This window comes from Pyricularia pennisetigena, chromosome 6 (assembly GCF_004337985.1).
Source record: "Pyricularia pennisetigena strain Br36 chromosome 6, whole genome shotgun sequence".
NCBI lineage: Eukaryota > Fungi > Ascomycota > Sordariomycetes > Magnaporthales > Pyriculariaceae > Pyricularia > Pyricularia pennisetigena.
In genome coordinates, this window is record NC_043744.1 from 5,480,491 (window position 1) to 5,500,607 (window position 20,117).

The following is a 20,117-nucleotide window of genomic DNA, read 5'->3' on the forward strand; positions in this document are numbered from 1 at the left end:
TATTCACTGAATCTACCTAGTGCCGTCTTTTTTTTTTCTGAAAGCCTGCCTGGGACCGCACAAAAACTCCGTTTCACTTGCAGTAGCTATCCTTATTACAAAAGCCTCTTGATGCATTTGAGCTTGGTGTATCAAAACTTTATGTGCCATGGAAGCATCTATTGGGTTCCTTGTCTTGCTTATCAGCCATCGCTATTCTTTCAACCTTTCGAGGTGCAAATGTGCTCACTACTCTTTAATCAACTTTGATTTTATTCAGTCCAAGGCCCGCATTATTTTTACTGTGCTAATATTTTCTGCAGGCTAACCTTACTACGTAAATCGAAACAAAACCAGATGAGATGCAATAATTACGAAGGGACTGCTTTAATATACGTGGGAAAAGCACTGGAACTACGTGATTCGTTGATAATGTCCAACGATAAAAAAGAAGCCAAGCCGATCGAGCCCTATACGCAACCAGAAATCTTCGGTGCTGGTCTTTCGGCACTGGTTGCTTTCAACAGCAACTCATGCTACCATACATAGCAAAAAGCCGACTGTATATAGCAACCTTGCAATAAATATACTGTACCATAGTAGGTAAGTGAAAGAAAATGTAGTGCGCCTGAGAGCCCTATATGGAATATTGGTGGGTCCAAAGAATTGATGAATGAGCGAAAGCCAGAGTACAGTTTAATACTGTGCTAACGAAAGACGATGGCTAATTGTACCTGCTTAGAGGCGGTACGGATATAACCGTCGGCTATGGACAAGTGATGAGGAAAATCAGACGCCAGACGAAGCGTTGCATATGTACGTAGTAGTTTTGCCCTTAATGCATACCTTGCCGAAGATAACTAGCTAGGGCAAAGGCGAGATTCCTATTTTGTTAGGTAGGTGGGTAAGAAAGAGGGACCTCGCTGCACATCAACTGATACGCAAGACACAAAGTCGACAAGGCCCAGAATGATGATGTACGGTCGCTCATAAGGGTATCAGTCTTTTCGAGAAGTTCTTATCTCCCAACATGCCAAGCAAAGGCAAGGCGGCGTGAGCCGACCGCTACGTAATTTTTGGTGGGGGCTTCTGGTACTTGCTGCAAAATAGTTAATTAGGCGATTACTCAATTTAACTACCACAGAGGGATCACTGCGAAACAAAAAGGCCGCGTGTTTGTTCCACGCCTATGCAACACTACTGTAGGTTCCTAGCGTGGAAAAGCGGGGTCATGTCGAGCAGGTAGGCAAGCAAAAGCTTCCTTCACCTGCTTCGTCACTTGCCCAGTTGAGCGAGCCAGCCAGGCTGAGCCAAGATCTCAGCTCTGGATCAGAATCCAAGATTGTCCAAGATGTACTGTGTGGAGTCATGTATGGGTCCCGTGACGTTCTGGCTCTGCTGCAGTAGTAAGAAATGTGTTCGGTTCTGGAATGAAGAGGTATATGTCAGTGGGCAGCAAGGTCGAGTTTGCCGCAGCCAAGAATGACAGCGTCGCTTGGGCTTTTATGTGGATAACATCGTGTTTGCATAATTGGCTCACGGTGCTTTTGGGTATCCTTTGCATTTAACACGCACGAGACACACTCTTGTACCAGCACTGAATGATAGAATAACTGAGATTGATGACCTTCTTCTGCGCTGTGGAGGTTTAGGGTATATGAAATATTATTCAATGCAAAAAGAGCCCGACCATATATATACATGCCTACCTAGTACGATGCTTGTAGAAAAAAAAGGGGCTCATCTGGGATGTGATCAGACCGTTTTGAGCAAAGAAGCAAAGCTGTCTGACGAGAGGCTCGAAGCCATGGTAAACGGAATGGAAATTTCGAGATCCAGATCAACCTTGCACAGTGCGGCTCTGCCTTGGCCTTGCGTCAGGGTAACTTATTATTGGTCACTGTGCGGGACAATTGCCAGGGATAGCTCTCCGCAATTCGGATTCTCGACGCCGAGCACGACCTCCAACTTGACACGTTGAGGAAACCGTCTGCAAACCATCAAATTTTTGGTTGCCAAGAGTCTCTGCCCCATGAATCGCAGGCAGGCCAAGTAAAAGCCGTAATAATTTTCCTCTCTGTATTTTCTCTTCTGATCTATTCTGACCCTCCATTCATTTCGTCATTTCTGGTTTTTCCTGCACTACTTCGTCACTGCCGACTTGCGGAACAAACAAGTTCAAACGGCCTGCACGGGCTATTATTATTAAGCCATTCGATAACAAGCTTACATTCGTGAGGGGCATCAGCAGAGCTTGTCTCCGTTAAGGTGCTGGGACGCCCAGACTTTTCTTTTGCAACTCCCCCTCCCATTCTATTCTTTACTCGTCAGACAACGGAGCATAACGATATACGGAGGCACTATGGAAAACGCCTATGCGCTTTCGACCTCTGAGGTCCTGAAAAGCTTGGGGGTAGACCAAGCCACCGGCTTATCAGAGGAACAAGTCACCAAATTGAGGGCCAAGTATGGCAAGAATGGTAAGTCTGGAAATATACGGGCAGAGGTGTTGCGCCGAATCCAGCTAACCAATTCCTTGACGTAGCTATCGCTGAAGAGCCCCCAACACCTCTATGGGAGCTTATTCTCGAACAGTTTAAGGACCAGCTGGTCCTGATCTTGCTTGGCTCCGCAGCCGTGTCCTTCGTCCTTGCTCTTTTTGAGGAGGAGGAGGGATGGAGCGCATTTGTCGACCCTGCAGTTGTAAGTAACCCTTTTTTCGAAGAGCGCCGCATGTGTTCTGTCTAAGTTTCTTGTCTAACAAAGCTTTTTATCGCTAGATTTTGACGATTCTCATCCTGAACGCCGTTGTCGGAGTATCTCAAGAAAGCAGCGCCGAAAAGGCCATCGCAGCCCTCCAAGAATACTCGGCCAATGAGGCCAATGTTCTTCGCAATGGACATGTGCATCGCGTCAAGGCCGAGGAGCTGGTTCCTGGCGACATCGTTTCGGTTTCTGTCGGCAACAGGATCCCCGCTGATTGCAGGCTCGTACACATCGAGAGCAACAGTTTCGCTGTCGATCAGGCCATTCTCACCGGAGAGAGCGAGTCAGTTGGTAAGGATGCCAATGCTGTGGTTAAGGATGACAGGGCTGTGAAGCAGGACCAGATCAACATGCTTTTCTCCGGTACTACGGTCGTGACCGGTCGCGCAAAGGCTGTCGTTGTCCTGACTGGCTCAAACACCGCTATCGGAGACATCCACGAGAGCATCACTGCCCAGATCTCGGAGCCGACCCCGCTCAAGCAGAAGCTCAACGACTTTGGCGATCAGCTCGCCAAGGTCATTACCGTCATTTGCGTTCTGGTTTGGCTCATCAACATCCCGCACTTTAGCGATCCCAGCCACGGCAATTGGACCAAGGGCGCTATCTACTACCTCAAGATCGCTGTTTCTCTTGGTGTTGCGGCCATTCCAGAGGGTCTGGCTGTGGTCATCACCACTTGCTTGGCCCTGGGAACTCGTAAGATGGCTGCCAAGAACGCCGTTGTGCGTAGCTTGCCTTCCGTCGAGACTCTTGGCAGCTGCAGCGTCATCTGCTCCGACAAGACCGGCACCCTGACTACCAACCAAATGAGCGTCAGCAAAATAGTCTACATCAAAGAGGACGGCACGGATTTGGAGGAGCTTGACGTTGAGGGCACTACCTTCTCCCCTGAGGGCGCCATTTCGCACAACGGCAAGGTTGTTCAGGATCTCCCCAATAAGTCTGCCACAGTCCTTCGCATGGCTGAAGTCACTGCTCTTTGCAACGATGCTCGTATCGCCTACGACCCTCGCTCCGGTGCTTATTCCAACGTAGGTGAACCCACCGAGGGAGCTCTCAGGGTTCTCACCGAGAAGATCGGTCCTTGCGCTCCGGCTGGCTGTGACCCCGACGACCGTACCCACCACGCTAGTAGCTGGTACGAGAAGCAGCAGGAACGCATCGCCACCTTTGAGTTCTCTCGTGACCGAAAGAGCATGTCGGTTTTGGTCAAGAACGGCAACCAGCAGAAGCTCCTCGTCAAAGGCGCGCCCGAGTCCATTCTTGATCGCTGCAGCCACGCCCTGGTTGGCGCTGACGCCAAAAAGGTTGCCATGAATGCTGAGCTTTCTGCTCTTCTGATGAAGGAGGTTGTTGACTACGGTAACCGTGGTCTCCGTGTCATCGCCCTCGCCGCTATTGACGACGTCACTGGTAACCCTCTTATCAAAAAGGCCAAGACGACTGCCGAGTACGCTCAACTGGAACAAAACATGACCCTTCTTGGACTTGTTGGCATGCTGGATCCTCCTAGACCTGAAGTCCCTGAGTCCATTCGCAAGTGCAAGGATGCCGGAATTCGCATCATCGTCATCACGGGAGACAACCGCAACACTGCCGAGAGTATTTGCCGAAAGATTGGAGTCTTTGGGGAGTTCGAGGATCTCCAGGGCAAGAGCTTCACCGGTCGCGAATTTGACCAGCTTAGCCCCGCGCAGCAGCTCGAGGCCGCCAAGAAGGCATCCCTTTTCTCACGTGTCGAGCCTAGCCACAAGTCCCGCCTGGTGGATCTCTTGCAGTCTCTCGGGGAAGTCGTTGCCATGACTGGTGACGGTGTCAACGATGCTCCCGCTCTCAAGAAGGCAGATATTGGTGTTGCAATGGGCTCCGGTACCGACGTCTCCAAGCTTGCAGCAGACATGGTCCTTGCTGATGACAACTTCGCTACAATTGAGACCGCCATCGAGGAGGGCCGTTCCATCTACAACAACACCCAGCAGTTCATCCGCTACCTGATCTCGTCCAACATTGGTGAAGTCGTCTCCATTTTCTTGACTGCTGCCATGGGTATGCCTGAGGCTCTCATTCCTGTACAGCTCCTTTGGGTAAACCTTGTTACCGATGGTCTTCCCGCCACAGCCTTGTCTTTCAACCCGCCCGACCACGACATTATGCGCCGTCAGCCTCGCAAGCGTGACGAGCCCCTGATCGGTGGTTGGCTGTTCTTCCGCTACCTTGTCATTGGAACGTACGTCGGCGCAGCCACCGTTGCCGGCTACGCATGGTGGTTCATGTACAACCCGCAGGGCCCCCAGATCTCTTTCTACCAACTCCGCAACTTCCACCGCTGCTCGTCGATGTTCCCCGAAATCGGTTGCTCCATGTTCAACAATGACATGGCCAAGTCTGCATCGACGGTTTCTCTGTCTATCCTGGTCGTCATCGAGATGTTCAACGCTGTCAACGCACTTTCATCCAGCGAGTCACTGTTCACGCTGCCGCTATGGGAGAACATGATGCTTGTGTACGCTATTGCTCTGTCGATGGCTCTGCACTTCGCCCTTCTTTACACTCCAGTCCTGCAGAGCCTGTTCAGCATCCTGCCTCTGAACACTCTGGAATGGAAGGCGGTCGTCTATATAAGCGCGCCTGTTATGTAAGTTCTCTCGACTCGCAGACACGATATATGGAACACACCCTTGCTAACAAATGGCTTAGTGTGATTGATGAGTTCCTCAAGCTTATCGAGAGGCGATTCTTCATGCAAAAGACAACAAGACATGTGACCTCCACAAAGAAGGATCAGTAAAAAAAGTATCTGAAGGTGTATGGGGAGGACTCACTTGAGGCCAGCATGATAAAGTAATTGACCAGTATCAAAGACAAATGCTAGAGTCTTTTAGAAGATACAAAAGAGATAGAAATCACCTATGTTCTCCCATGTTTGGGGACTTTCACATGTACACTATTATACACAAACCCCTGATTCTGTCATGCGCGCGTGATAGCATTGGAGCATGGAGTTAGAGCAACCCCCGGAAGGATATCATAAAAAAGTTTGTTTTGTTCGCGGATTATCTTCAAGCTACCAATGTTCAGAGGCATCGTAACCGTGATAACATTTGGATCATGTGACTTTGTCTTTCTTGAAGCCATGGCGTTATGTGAGATCGTGATTCGAAAGTGTATTGTTACAGCACAACAAGAACATTTAAAGGTGGAGACTGGACCCTGGTCTGGCTTGCTGTCAATGTCATCGGTCTATAACTGAGCTCGTCTTTCTCGAGGCATGCTATGCATGTTCCACAGCCCTAGTCGACGGAAATCCCATTTTCCTAGTCTATAACTTTGGGATGGGCAGATGTCATCATAGCTCGCATGGTCAAACGTCCCAGCACAAACAGAAAAAGTCTCTCCCTTAGTCCTGGCGACCCTTGAGTAACCTCTTGGTGACCTTGTCCTTCTCAATAATGTAAACGTGAGCACCCCAACCTGACAAAGCGTCTCGGTCGACGGCGCTAAGGAGGGCCTGTGAAATGGTCTCGAAGAGGTCCTCGGGGCCCTGTCAACGATGTCCGACGTTTCGGTCAGCAACTACACCATTCCATACAGATAGTTTCCCAGCAAGAGAATGCAGAAAGGCACGAGAACATACCAAATCCGGCTCCCACAGGCTCTCGCACATGCCAAACAGCTGCTCGCTGGCGGTGCCGCTGACGATGAAGTCCTTGGCAAAGTCGATGCAGCCGATGCTATCAAATCCGCAAATGAAGGGGGCGCCCGTCTTGGGCTCGAGGCCGGCGACGACGGGGCTGACAAAATAAGGGCCGAAGCGGCGCTCGTAGAGGCTGCTGGAGACGAGGTTGGCAAAGGTGCGCGGGGCGATGTGGCGCTCCTCGCGCAGGCGGTACATGTTGACCTTGTACCGGAACATGTCTGACACGGTCGCGACGTCGGTGGCCAGGCCCGTCAGGCCGAGGAAGACGGTCGACGAGTAGCTGAAGATCTTGGGGAAGTTGTTGGATACGGTGAGGGCCTGCATGCCCAGCCGCAGGTCGCACGCTATGGCGACGCAGTCCTTGCCCACCATCGCGACGCAGGCGCCGCCGTCTGTTGTGGGGAGGGTTGGACCCTAGGTTAGTCTTTATGTCTACGGATGACGAGGGACTTCGGCGTGGACGGCAGGGATATTGAGGGGGAGCAGCAGTAATGGTGATGACCGGGACATTGTGAGCTCACTTATTGAGAATGGCGACGACTGGAGGGGCGCAGTGTTAGCTCCGTTACTACTGATAGAAGATTGGGTCTCTGCATGGTATAACACCGGAAGTCATACCATTGTGCTGGTTATGTGATATCGTAGCCTTGATGCACGACACTTGAGGGCACTATGGAGGCGTTCACGCTTCAGGAACCTCCCGCCGCTGGTTCTACTTGTTCCCTGACAAGACACAAATCAAGGGCCAGTCAGATATGTAGTGGCTATCAATCTGGATATGAACTGCAGATTGAGCGTCGTCGGTGTAGCTTCGTTGGGCTCGTCGAGTTAGTTGGTCGTCGTCGTCGTTGATTGTTCGTAGCCTTGGCTGTTTGAAGCTCCGACTAAGCTACAAGGCAACGCTGGCTGGCGTGTCGCTGAGAGGAGCTGGCTGCCGTGGCGGGTTGGTTGAGTGGGTCCGAGCGTTGCTATCGTTATCGTTTGCGCCCAGCTCAGCTTGACCGTCTCCATCTCTTGCAGGGATCAACGATCAATCAACCATCGTGTCTGACATCAACAACTACCAACTTCACTGTACCTACGTATAGCTAACAAGCGAGCGGGTTTTGGATCTGTCTAGCCGATGCGGAACTTGGGGCTGCAATAATGCGACCATGACAGGTGACTGAAGTTCATCTGTGGCTTTGTAATGAAACAACCGAGTTTGGCTGGTTATCAAAACCACCCAGAAGCTTCCTCGACGGACAGTGCAGTCACAGTGCCAAGCAACTCCGACAGCTCTACCCCACCAATGTACCTTACCAGATAGCCCAGCCGCGCCTCGTCAGCGACGGTGCCTAGGTCAGGCAGGCGGCATGTTGGACACTGCCGCAACAGCATCTAGCTTGACAGTCATTCATATGGTACGAATCCTACTTTAAAACACAGCCTCTACCAGCTTTCACTTTAGAATACTCAACTTGGGTTAAATATCATTCAGGAGACATCCATCATATATCGAAGCTGCCATGTCTTCCAACGTGGTGGTTATCTCGACCGATTTCCGGCGAGCTACCGTCAAGGTCTCGCCCGGAACCTACCTCATCGATGTACTTGATGAAGCCTGCAGGAAGCTTAACCTGCAAAGCGATAAATATTTACTAAAGTATGACCCGTCTCCATCCGTTTTACCTTTGACCTGCCATTGACAGCTTTCAAAAGACACAACAACAAGCAGCTTGACTTATCAAACCAACTTCGGGCTTACAACCTCTCCCATGGCGCCAAACTCGAGCTTGTAGTCCGATCAAACACCACTTCCGTAGTCAGTGTCGCCCTCAAACTGCCCGATTCTGAAGCCGCCGGGATCCCCAATGGCCGCTTGATCGAGAAGTTCCGCAGCGACACAACATTATGGAAAATGCTCAGGCACTTCGAGAGTGGCGGCTCCACCTCAGGTGCTGCCCCGACCGGAAGGAAATTCAACTTCACCGCTAGGGGAGTGCCACAGACTGCAGGAGGAAGCCAAGCAGGGGCCGGACAGCTGTACCACGAGAGCCCAGTGTTGAATGTGATGGGAAGGGAGTTGTCTTCGCTGGCGGACTTGCAAAAGACACTGGCGCAGATCGGCATCATGGGAAATGTCCTGATTACACTCTCTTTCAGGCTTTCGGGGATGACGCTGCACGAGGCCATGCAGCAGATTGAACAGTTCTTCACAGAGGATTCAGAAGCGCCTACGGCAGCAGCATCAGAGAAACCCAAGTCTGAAGAACCAGCAGCAGCAACACAGTCATCCGCGCAAGAGAAGACGCCACAACCATCGATATCCGCGACGTCGGCAACAGAACCTCAGGATTTAAGCACCAACAACAGTCAGAGCACGAGCCAGTCAAACGATCCAACATCGGCAGGGCAAGGGACCAGTCAGCCCGAGGGGGCGCAATCATCATCATCTCATGGCCGGGGTATGCGGGTTTTCGCAGCCCCATCGGCATCTACGCCAGCGGCCGCGCTTACAAAAGACCCGGAGTCGGCCTTTCAACCCACCATCATGCATGCGCAACTCCATCAACAGCGCTTGCAGCAAAATTCGGTCAACAAACGTCTGCCTTCGGACCGAGAAATCGAGGCTAAACAACAGGCCGAGGCGGCCAAGCTGGCATCAATCAAGGAGGTCAGCATCAAGGTTCGTTTCCCAGACAACACATCAGCACAGTGGACTTTTGGCCCCGAGGACACTGCTGGATCACTCTATTCCGAAGTCAGAAACGTCATGGCAGATCCAACACAGCCTTTCAAACTGGTCAGCCCTGCTGCGAAGGGTCCTGTGGGTACTGGTGACTTGGTTGACGACAGCAGCGAGAAGCACAACTTGATCCGAGCATATCGTCTCGAGGGCCGGGTAGTTGCGACGGTGGTATGGGCCGATTCGGTACCGCCCAGCGTACGGAGGGCACCTTTCCTGAAAGGATCCGTGGCTCAGCAGGCTCAACAAATACAGATACCCGTCATACCAGTTTCAACTCCAGATACGGAGGATGTACCGATGCCAACACCCGCCGAAAGGTCTGAAAAGAAGGGAGACGGCAGCGGTGTGAAGCTACCAAAGTGGCTGAAATTGCCTGGAAAGAAATGATGCAGCGTTGACAATGACTAATATAGCGTTTATTGGCAATCAAACATCGCTCAAGTCAACTTTTCATTCGTGTGTTTTTATGGAATTTGACAATCGTGAGATTTGATAATCAACGATAGAGCCTCCACAACAAGCCATCATTCACTCGACCCGCTGCCATCATCACTGCCGTCAGGACAGCGATCACTAGGTGCACCACGGCAGTCTTCACGGCCACCTTCATCCCCAATAGTCCATGGAACCGGATCGTCAGGCTCGATGTGCGGCCGGAGCGCGTAGCTAATGTAATTACCTTTCACGCTCTCATCCTTGCCCTTGCAACTGCTCGTCCCGTCCTTCTTGTCCTCCTCGCACTGCAGCTCCAGATCCAGGCTCCCTCCCGTCTCTATCGGCGACCAGCCCCACTTCTTGGTCCCCTCGGTGCAGGCCGCCTCCATCAGCGCCAGAGTGCCCTTTTTGTTGCCGCTCTCCGGGTTGACGTCGTATATGAACTCGACACTCGAGTTGTCGCACGCGAACCGCTCCCGTGCGCTTTTCACCAGGTAGATGGGCCATGTATCTGCGCTGCGGCGACAGCGAGTCTCAATCCTGGTCTGCTTGGACGAGAAGTCGAACGTTATGGTCGTCTTGTTGGCTGCGTCGCTCTTGGGGATGGACAGCGTGAAGTTGGATACCGCAAAGTCGTGCCCGGGCACGCAGTTCTCGGGCCAGTCGCGGGTGACGAGGGCATTGCCTAGTGACGCTGGGATTGCTGTCGCCGTGGCTGCGAGGAGGAGGAGCGACCAGCAACGCATTTCTAGGTGTTTGTCTTTGGGGATTTCTTTTCTTTTCTTTTTTGTCTTTTTTTTCTTCAGGCAGATACAAGTGATGTTGGACAATGTCTGAGTAGCAGTGTGGTGATTGTCTGCTTGTACTAATTTTCCTGCTCTACTGTATTTCTTGTGCTTTTGGAGGATTTTCCGACGTGACAGGATTCGACAGAGTGTTCCGGCAGCTTTTATACTTGCTAACCTCGCATGCCTTGTCCAGATCGGGACCAGGAATCATATGACCAAATCTCGCGCCACCCTCGTGCCAGTATTGCCCGAAGCAATCAGGTAAAATTGGCGAATTTCACAAGTTCCGATACACGGCTCTTATAAACGCAACCGTGGTCTCGGGCACGGGGCTTTGTGCAAGGCCAGCCGCCAAAATTTTCCATCTTTCAGCGCCCACAGGTTGGACAGTGCCACCAACTGGCACACGCAGGCAGCCTTGTACCGCACTCGTCCTTTGCTAGACTCCGTCAGAGCTGACGTGGAAGTGACAAGCGTTGGGGGATTTTGTACAATGGTTGAATCTTGGGATGTTACCACTCAAATTATCATTGGTGATGGGGGAGCTTCAAAACCAACTTGGTACTCGAGACGGTTGTGAATCAAATTAACAAAGATCTGTCTAAGGGCTATTCGCACTACTAGCATATCTTCAAAGTATGCACGAGGCGCGAAAATCAAGGCTGGCATGGAGACAAGCTGATGGTGACAACGTATATGGATTGCTTTCATAACATGTCAGTCTTGCTGTTACGTTGCTGACACATCCAATTGACACCTTCAATGCCAGGCCTGCTATAAATGTGGCGATGGGCTCCAGTGATGATCTTGGGGCTGCTGGGTGAGAGTAGTGCGGCTCGTCAGTGTGACCAATGCTCAAGACATAGATGGTGCTGACTATCAAGCCCCCTATTTTTGATCGTTAAACAGTGCTGGTGATAGAGGGAGGATCGAGGACATATTAAGAGCATAATTACCTACTCTGCCTAAGCATACTGCGCCATACACCCCTACGCAGCGGGAATTTTCTTTCCTCATAAAAGTGACCGCAACCCGATAGCCCGCATGCGAAGGATGCTAGGTACGGGCTAGGGCTCACAGTTCTCTTCCGGGCCATCAATCAGGATTTCAAAAGCCCGCTTTAAGTCAACGAGAAAACTCGCCGATCATGCTTCTGCCTCATTCCACGAGACATTGGCGACTCTATGTCGGTCCCCAATATGGCAACAACTCGCATATGTTTCGGTTCAGGTGCGTTCCCCGACTTGCCCGGGCTACAACATGCAGATAGCCAGTAGCCTGTCGTTGTTGCCACGCCTTGCCACCCCGTATCCGCCCATCCTCACAGCCCCTCGGGATTTCTTCATGCTCTTTTTTTGCTAATTCAGGACCTTTTGATGTTACAATACTTTTGTGGTCCACACCCACCGAGTTGAGCTTTTCAGCCAGCTTGCTTGCAGTCGCTCTTGGGTGATTCGCCAAACATATCACAACCGGTCTGCTACGGCTATGCCTTGATGACCGCATGCATAGTCTCAATGGTGCAAATTTGTGTTGAGCAAATCGTGGCTTTTTGGGAGGGTGTTCAATATAAGGAATGTACTGATAACAATAAACACAAGATCAAGAGAAACTCGCCATGACGCCGTCATTTCCGTTGGCGGGCTACGTTATGCTCAGAGCAACCACCTGTCCCTAAAATGATTTCAAAACTTAAGAATACTACCAAAGTTTGACGATATATTTAAGTACAGCGATTTCTGGTCATTTGGTAAGCCACTGCAATGACTTTCGCCTGGGTTTAAGCCAGTTCCCCTGAATACGTTGCCATGCAAACTTTTCTCGGCGAACAAAATCAGGGTTCCGAATATGTTACACAGAAGTATAACAAGGCCGAGCCACTTCTGTATCTGCCTCATGGGAACGGCGATGCCCCCCAAAGCTTTTATCTGTGCTCTACGCTATCCGAATGGGGCAACACATCAAGTCCAAGGGACAATGTTGAGAGATTTGGAGCTCAAGCAACTCATTTGGGAAGCTCCCTAGCAGAAGTTTCGTTGTTCGCCTCGTGCCGAAGTGACAGCAATTCGGAACATTCTATGCTTGGCAGACCGGGTGATACTCCGATTTCTCAAACAAGGTTCTCAACCGTCCCGATGCTCAATCCTCAGCATGGCAAGACAAACTGCGAATCATCAAGTCAGCAACTGCTCACAAGCAGCCCGAGGCAGCGTAATGCAGAAGACAAAGACGTCGGAAAACACAACTCACGAACGTGTTACTCAACGATTCTCTGCTCACCCCCAGCCATAATCTCTCTTTTTTTGTTCATCGGTGTTGGGTCTGCTGTTGCCCATCATTTATACTACCGCTCCCTGGACGGGCGTGAGGTGTCCTCGGAACAAGAGCAGCGATGGACTGTCAGAATCGGAACCGGCTTGGCATTTTCAACAAAGAGTGCGTTGGTCACTTCGGTCGTCCTGACGTACACACAAAGCCTTTGGGTTACTGTAAAGGGGAAAATAGGATGGATACCCTCTGTGCGATGGAATGGCTGGTGCTTAGTTATTGTGGCTTTGTTTAAGACACCAAGTGTTCCATGACTTCAGTCATAAGGCCCATGAAATGGACATCGGTGAATATCTGTCACCAGAGAATACATATATTTTCACTTAGATGTCAGGCACGGCTCAAAAATAAATCTGGAATATTGAAAGGGCAGTTGGTAACCCTTGACCAGCAAAATTCTGGAAAGGATTTGCCTTGTCGACTTGCAGTGGCCAAAGATCAATCCGACTCGTTTCTTGGGTTGGTGCAAAAAACTGTCTTATGCTACAGTCTGTGATTAGGCATGTCTGACTTGGAAACTTTTTCTTCCCCATGGCACTTTCCCCCAAGGTGATACCTGCATGTAAAAGTAAATACTTGGCGTTTGTAGGAACGATGGGAACACCGACAAAGTTCATGACAAAAGAACCGCCAAGGCATTTATAAAGGATTCGATGGTAAACCATGTCGGGAAAAGGTGACAGTCACATGACCGATTTATTCTCAAGACCGACGCCGTAGACACCCAGGCAATGTGACCACTTTCAAAGTTCAAAGTCACCTCTGGAATCTCAGTCAAATCGTGATATTGGCGCCTGCTCAAAGGAGAAATAAATTCATTTCATTCCCGAGACCTCTGCAAGGAACGGCCTAGAACGTTGCATGACGGGCAGGGGTTGTTGCCAGGGGTCATGCCCGCCAAGAGACAGCATAGGCTTGCCGGGCCCCACTTTTGACATTCCCCAGACTGCACGCGCAGCAAATCGATCGCGTCAATTCAGGTCACTTGATTGCTAGCATCTAGGTTCCAAGGAAGCTGCGCGTGGCAGTGAGGTGATCGCAAATAACTGCGCACTCACTGGAAGCATCGTGTAGTTTGTCTGATCTATTAATTTCATCTCTTGTCTCTCCACAAGCACAGGCTTACTTGACAAGATCGGTCAGTCCAAACGGTCAGGCAGTCAACCAAACCATGCCGTCATTAAATAGAGAACCGTCCGCCGAGTGTTCTGCTTTGACAGGCTAATTACATGCATTCATGTAATTAATTTACTTTCGACAAACACATCGACCGTATTAAAATCCGGATCTCCAACCGCTCACTTCAGGCTTTCGATCAGCCACTAAATCAATTGCACCGCACGGTAGACAAAACAATCTTTTTTCAAGCAACGGATTTCCACAATTCATCATGTTGTGGTGTCGGGCGGGTGGCCTCTGTCTGTTGCTCTGCTCTGCCTGGGTAACAGCAGCACAAGCTGCGGCATTCAATCATGACATCACTCAGCTGAGCTACACGGATGTCGACTCGCCTCACCAAAAACACCTAAAATCACAACAACAACATATTACCCCCACAGCCATCTCATCAATCCTCTTCGCCTCTCTCGAACGCCTGGCCCGTCTCGTAGACATAGCCTACTGCGTAGGAAGCCTTCCCGGCATCTCGCGGCCCTTCACCTGCGCGTCGCGATGCGCCGATTTCCCCCACGTTTCACTCGTCACCACCTGGGACACAGGCCCGCTGCTGACAGATAGCTGCGGCTACGTGGCCGTTGACCACGCTGACGAGGCCATCGTGGTCGCCTTCCGAGGTACCTACAGCATCGCCAACACTGTCATCGACCTCAGCACAGTGCCGCAGGAGTACGTGCCCTACCCGGAACCCGACGGCGACGGCGACAGGGAGCGCTGTGACAACTGCACCGTGCACTTGGGGTTCCTGGCCAGCTGGAAGGTCGCCAGGAGTCTGGTCCTGCCCGCCATCGAGGAGGCGAGGCAGAAACACCCCGGCTTCAGCATCAACCTCGTAGGCCACAGCCTCGGCGGTGCCGTCGCTGCGCTAGCGGCGCTCGAGCTGAAGCTTATCAGCGGCTACGATGTCGTAGTCACGACTTTTGGGGAGCCGAGGGTGGGCAACCGCGGCCTGGCAAAGTTTATCGATCGCGTGTTCGGCCTGGACCAGGAAGCAAAAGAGGACATGGCGTACCGCAGGGTCACGCACGTCGATGACCCGGTGCCGCTGCTGCCGCTCGAGGAGTGGGGGTACAGGTCTCACGCGGGCGAGATTCACATTGGGAAGCCGGCGCTGCCACCAGCACCGGCGGACCTGAAGCTATGCAAAGGCGAAAGGGACTCCGATTGCAGCCACGGGAAATCTGACGCAGCACTGACTACTTTGTTGCTTGGGGAAGAACATTATCTGAAGGGACAGCACCTCAAGCTATGGCAGCTGTTCTTTGCCCATCGAGATTACTTTTGGAGGCTTGGGCTTTGTGTGCCCGGTGGTGATCCGGCAGATTGGGGTAGAGACAAGTATGATACGGCTCCTGGGCAGGATGAGCTCTAAGGACTTGTTACTTTTATTATGATTTAATGATTTTCTTTTCTGCTTCGCTTTCAGGATCTGCCCTGGACGGGATGCATTTGTACGATTTGCGGAGTGTATCTAATCTATCAAAATTTCAGCTGTGCCCAACATCACCTCAAGTAAGCCGAAAATAAGGTCAAAAGGTAACCGACATCCAGAAACCATCTCCAGATGACTCTGGCGTCAAAATTCTGCTTGACATTCCTCTTGGTTTTTCCTCTCCAGGCTCGTATTCAGGAAATGTTAACTGTACCACCACGTAAACACGTCCACGGTGACAAGCTTCAGGGTTGTCTGCGGAGGTTCCCAAAAGCGCTCATGTTGGGTGGCCATTTGCTCTTTTGCAGTACTGTTTTTCCCATTCCGGACCAGAACTGGCTTTCGGCGGGGACGACCCAATTCTTTGGTGTTTGAATAATCATGGAGCTCTAACCTGGAGTGGTGCTAGAGGACAGAATTAAACATTTTAGGTCTGGTCGATGTTTGTTACACTTCGTATTTCAGGTAGGTAGAACAGTTATGTGCCTGGAAATTTCGTGTTTGCCTTCAGATTGATGACTGAGTGCTTTACTGGGCATCTCTAGGTAAGGTAGAGAGGAGGTAATTAGGTAGATACGCTGAGCAGATCCACCGACCTCCTTTTTTAGCCCCCTGTTTTTTTTTTTTTTTTTTTTTTTTTTTTTTTCTCTACTACAGTAACCGTTGAAACAACAGTCATCAACAAAGGATTGTTCTTGCACTTTTTGAATATACCAAGCTTTACCCCTCCCCCACTCAAACTCAGAATGACCGCACCGAGCAACGTGTACCTGCCCCTGGAAGGAAAATTCCGAGAAGTGGCCCTCAATTGCGGCTGGTTTCGACACTCTCAGGTCATGGTCACGACTGATCGGAACCGCACAGTACCATCCATCATCACCTCTGCAAGGAAAAGAAAATAATGAGCAGCCGTTCGCCTTCCCATGAGAGCTCGGAAGTTGTGAGAATCAACTTACTGAACGCTTCATTTGCCTTTTCCAGAGGGAAAGTCTCGACTTTGCAGTCGACATTCTGTAACTCGGTGAAGTTGATGGCTTCTTCAGAGTCGAGGGCGTTGCCAGATGGCCACGTAGCGACTGAGCAGCCTTTTCCAAGCTGTTTGTTTCACGGCATTAGCAACCCTTTAGCAGAAAATCAGCCACCACTTCGCCACAAATACTTACCATTATGCCTGTGTGCACGCTCAATTCACCCGTAACCGCGAGGAGCAGCAATTTTCCCATTATGCCCAAGCCACCGACCAGGGGGGAGATTGCGGCTGAATGGGGCGCGGTAGCAACGATGAGTGCAGCTCCGCCGAGCTTTTTGAGAGCTGCGGCGGGATCTTCCTTGGCTGCGTCGATGTATTCGTGAGCACCCAGATCTCTAGCCGCCTTCTCCTTGTCGGAGCCTCTCGAGATAGCCACGACACGATAGCCCATGCGCTGCGCGTACTGGATTGCCAGGTGACCTAGGCCGCCCAGTCCCTGAATGGCCACCGTCTCGCCTGCCGCGATCCCCTGGCGCCTCATCGAGTTGTAAGTCGTCACGCCAGCACACAATATAGGTGCGTATTTGGCTGCGTCAACATGCTCGGGGATACGGACGGCTGCTTCGGCCCTGATGAGACAGTATTCGGCATCTGGTGTTGTTTTGGTGTCAGAAGCAAGGAACAGGTCTTCCTCATCGAGCCACTGCGTATCTTCACTCACAGCCACCGTCCTTGGTTATGCCGTTAATGAGCTGATTCTCGCACATCTGATGCACGCCTTTGTTGCATGCCTTGCAGGTTCCATCGTGTCCACCATGCCAGCCAGAACCCACACGCTGGCCGGCTTCCCATCCGCTGACGTCTTGCCCAACTGCTGCAACGCGGCCAATTATCTCATGGCCAGGGATGCGAGGGCTATGTGTTGTGTGGTCAGAGTGGTTTGCGTGTTGCCGGGTCAGCAATTTCCACGAGTGAAAAACAACCCCCGATCCAACAATGGACGGTGTCAACTCACAAACCAGCACCCCAAGCATTAACCTGTGCGAATGAATCCGAATGACAGACACCGCAGGCCTCAACTTTGACGAGAATCTCACCACGACCAGGCTCCTTCATCGGCAGGTCCTCGAAGGTCAACGGTTGGCCCTGCGCCTTGAAGACGGCGGCCTTGAAGGTAGACGGAAGAGTCATGGTAAATTTTAGAGGCGTGTCTCTATTTCGTGTTGTTGCTCAATAGGCTAGACTTTGGAGAATCCGTAACTAAACGGTGGTTTCAAGGAGACCAAAACTGATGTCATTTGAGGGTAACATGGCCATCATATATATACTCCAATGATGCCACACTATGTGCACACTATCATTTTCGGCGATAACTGGATTCCACAGCTGACAAACAGATGCATGACCCTAGTCGCCCACCCTGCAGCTGTTTAACACCGATCTCGATAGACTGCAACCAGTGAGTAAGCTCATATGCTGAGAACCAAGGTAAGCCAAATAACTAGGCATCCCCATTGGTCACTCCCCCGCACTGAATCAAATCCCGCGGTAGATGCTTCTATCTGCCCAAACGAACGATACTGCGTTTCCTTCTCCACCACACAGGGGCAAACTACCTACTTCGTAGGTGCACAATAAAATATACTGATTTATTGTTTATTCATCATGTTCCGTTAGATCCCGATGGTCGTACGTACGCAGTAAAATACTCTGTCTTATTGCTTATTCATCATGGGCCGTCAGATCCCGAGGCATATTCGGTGCATCTATCTAGTCTATACGAAGAAAATACCTAGCCGTGTGCAGAGCCGGTCCGGAATCGGCTCTGCCCACAGTCGGGGTGGGGGGTTGTTTCTTCCCTTCAATCTGTAAACACATCTGGTGAAATTTCAGTTTGTTTGTTACACCATGGCTACGCCCTATGTGTTACAGGGGAACGCGCCTCACGATTAGCGACGTAACCGGAATAGGAAACTCAAAGCGGAGCCGATATGGGTGTGAGTGAGCCCGCCACAATCACTCTGGACCAGGACTGTTTTGGCATAGCAGTTCAAGCAGGTAAGCTGACACCGAGACGATACTGCTTATATTACCTGGTCCTTCTGTGCTCCTTTGTTCCTGCATAGCTGCTCATGATTATATGTAGGTAAAGGAGCTCAAGCGACGTATGCAAGGCGGACACGTCAGACCTGCCTCCTGCAGTCCTTATCGGTGTAATCGAGCCAATCTTTTTACACTTTGACAAATGATAGCCCTTCACAGTACTCGTCCCTATCCTTGCTAATCCTAGCTGGAAAGACGGAACAGGAGCTTGCAAGTCGGGATCGAGAGAGGGTTTTTCGGTCAAGGGGTGCGTGCAACCTGCTGTTAGCTTCCCGGGTTCCACGAAACATATTCCAAACAAGACTCAATAAGCAGACAAGCACTATTCTCCGGGCTATCCGACGCATGGATAAATCTCCCTTCCACGTCGTTGCGGAGCCTGCCATCCGTAGCGTTGCTCACTTATCCCCACAAGGCCGGTACTAGATAGCGCTAAACCTTGTGGTGACGTCCTACTCGAAGGCCTCTCACATAAACTTCACTGTCGCCCTTTGGACCTCATGCGTAAATGTCAAGATCTTTCCGAACAAGCACGCAAACCAAATCTCGAGCCAGGAGGCCTTGTCAAAGAGAAGATTTCAACTTGATGAGCGTAAGACCATCGTAGACGGGTAGCAGAACCACGTCGATTCGCGGATCAGTCTTGCAGAACTTGCAAAACCCATCCAGGGCTTTCCTGTTTTGGGTCCAGTACGTCCTCTGTGGTCCTTGGGTATACCTTTTTCGTCAGCAACTCTGGACCCCCTCGCCGACACCAGCTCCCAGTCCAGAATCTGCTTGTCGTAGCCCTTGTACCCGTCCTTGTTCGCGCCCACAAGGATCAGACCGAACTAGCCCGTCACCGTCTCGATTGACCCTGCCGCGGGCCCCTTGAGCAGCTTCACCCGGTCGCCGAGGCTGAAGTGATTGATGGTGCACCTGGACGCGCGGATCATGTCGGCATCGATCTCGACCGTGGTGATCTCGGCCTGCGTCCTGACGGTTGCCTCGTGCCACACCATGGCGCTGAAAACCTATGAAGCAGCCGATCTCGAGGACTAAAAGGACGAGTGTATGTCTTTGTGGGCGATTGGCTCAAGAGTTTTTTTTTTTTTTTTTGCAGAGGGTATTTGATCTTGGGTCACAGTTAAACAGAATGAAGGATGAAAATGCTCACACCTCGCTTGGGCTGTACCCAGTCGGCTATGAACTTGAAGGTCGCGCCCTGATGTCGTGAGGATATCCTGTCGGCCGATGCAAAAGTTTTTCACGGTCCAGTCCCATAGCTCCTTTATGTTGTCCGAGATTTCGTCCGAGTGGTTGGCGCAGTAGTCTGTGACCGCCGCCGCCTCTTCAGGCTTTCGGTCGACGGATGTGTTAGCTGGCTTTTATCCCCCTTCCCCCCGAGTTGATGGGGTTGAAGGAGGATTCCGATCAAGCATAAATGGGAGCACGCTGGTTAACATGGCGATCGTAGGACGTGCATACTGCTCTCTGTTTCTGTCGTAGCTTCTGTATTGTTTTTGCAGACACGAGAGCCCCCAGTGCACGCCTTTGGCTCCTTATCAAACAAAGCAATCACCATTTTATATATATTCCACAGCCAATTCTGGTCGGCGACCATGGCTATCACTGTCCTCTCCCCTCTCTCCGCACCACCGCATCAAAATACATCAGCGCTTCTTGAAAAGTTCCGCAAAGATCACCAACGGGGGCGAAATTCCTCAACC

At 51.2% G+C, this 20,117-nt stretch overlaps 7 protein-coding genes across 7 annotated transcripts; 3 read left to right on the forward strand and 4 right to left on the reverse strand.

Moving 5' to 3' along the window:
* Window positions 1-2,341: 2,341 nt before the first annotated feature.
* On the forward strand, window positions 2,342-5,536 carry PpBr36_05363 (uncharacterized protein; the record flags this gene model as incomplete). The annotated part of the gene is made up of 4 exons (XM_029892519.1): window positions 2,342-2,459; window positions 2,525-2,682; window positions 2,760-5,383; window positions 5,446-5,536. 4 exons carry the CDS (start codon window positions 2,342-2,344, stop codon window positions 5,534-5,536), a joined length of 2,991 nt encoding a protein of 996 aa, XP_029749172.1.
* A 609-nt stretch (window positions 5,537-6,145) lies between these two features.
* PpBr36_05364 (uncharacterized protein) lies at window positions 6,146-7,066 on the reverse strand (the record flags this gene model as incomplete). The annotated part of the gene is made up of 4 exons (XM_029892520.1): window positions 6,146-6,289; window positions 6,383-6,837; window positions 6,967-6,985; window positions 7,064-7,066. The coding sequence occupies 4 exons, from the start codon at window positions 7,064-7,066 to the stop codon at window positions 6,146-6,148; spliced, it is 621 nt and encodes a 206-aa protein (XP_029749165.1).
* Window positions 7,067-7,953: 887 nt separating this feature from the next.
* Window positions 7,954-9,563, forward strand: PpBr36_05365 (uncharacterized protein; the record flags this gene model as incomplete). Its single annotated transcript, XM_029892521.1, has 2 exons — window positions 7,954-8,090; window positions 8,147-9,563. 2 exons carry the CDS (start codon window positions 7,954-7,956, stop codon window positions 9,561-9,563), a joined length of 1,554 nt encoding a protein of 517 aa, XP_029749166.1.
* Window positions 9,564-9,700: 137 nt separating this feature from the next.
* Window positions 9,701-10,357, reverse strand: PpBr36_05366 (uncharacterized protein; the record flags this gene model as incomplete). Its single annotated transcript, XM_029892522.1, has 1 exon — window positions 9,701-10,357. One exon carries the CDS (start codon window positions 10,355-10,357, stop codon window positions 9,701-9,703), a length of 657 nt encoding a protein of 218 aa, XP_029749167.1.
* A 3,760-nt stretch (window positions 10,358-14,117) lies between these two features.
* On the forward strand, window positions 14,118-15,275 carry PpBr36_05367 (uncharacterized protein; the record flags this gene model as incomplete). The annotated part of the gene is made up of 1 exon (XM_029892523.1): window positions 14,118-15,275. One exon carries the CDS (start codon window positions 14,118-14,120, stop codon window positions 15,273-15,275), a length of 1,158 nt encoding a protein of 385 aa, XP_029749168.1.
* Window positions 15,276-16,164: 889 nt separating this feature from the next.
* On the reverse strand, window positions 16,165-17,517 carry PpBr36_05368 (uncharacterized protein; the record flags this gene model as incomplete). Its single annotated transcript, XM_029892524.1, has 5 exons — window positions 16,165-16,217; window positions 16,292-16,430; window positions 16,499-16,956; window positions 17,027-17,220; window positions 17,321-17,517. Coding segments are annotated over 5 exons (1,041 nt in total), but the record flags the coding sequence as incomplete, so codon positions are not given.
* A 1,455-nt stretch (window positions 17,518-18,972) lies between these two features.
* On the reverse strand, window positions 18,973-19,409 carry PpBr36_05369 (uncharacterized protein; the record flags this gene model as incomplete). Its single annotated transcript, XM_029892525.1, has 2 exons — window positions 18,973-19,107; window positions 19,251-19,409. 2 exons carry the CDS (start codon window positions 19,407-19,409, stop codon window positions 18,973-18,975), a joined length of 294 nt encoding a protein of 97 aa, XP_029749164.1.
* Window positions 19,410-20,117: the final 708 nt, after the last annotated feature.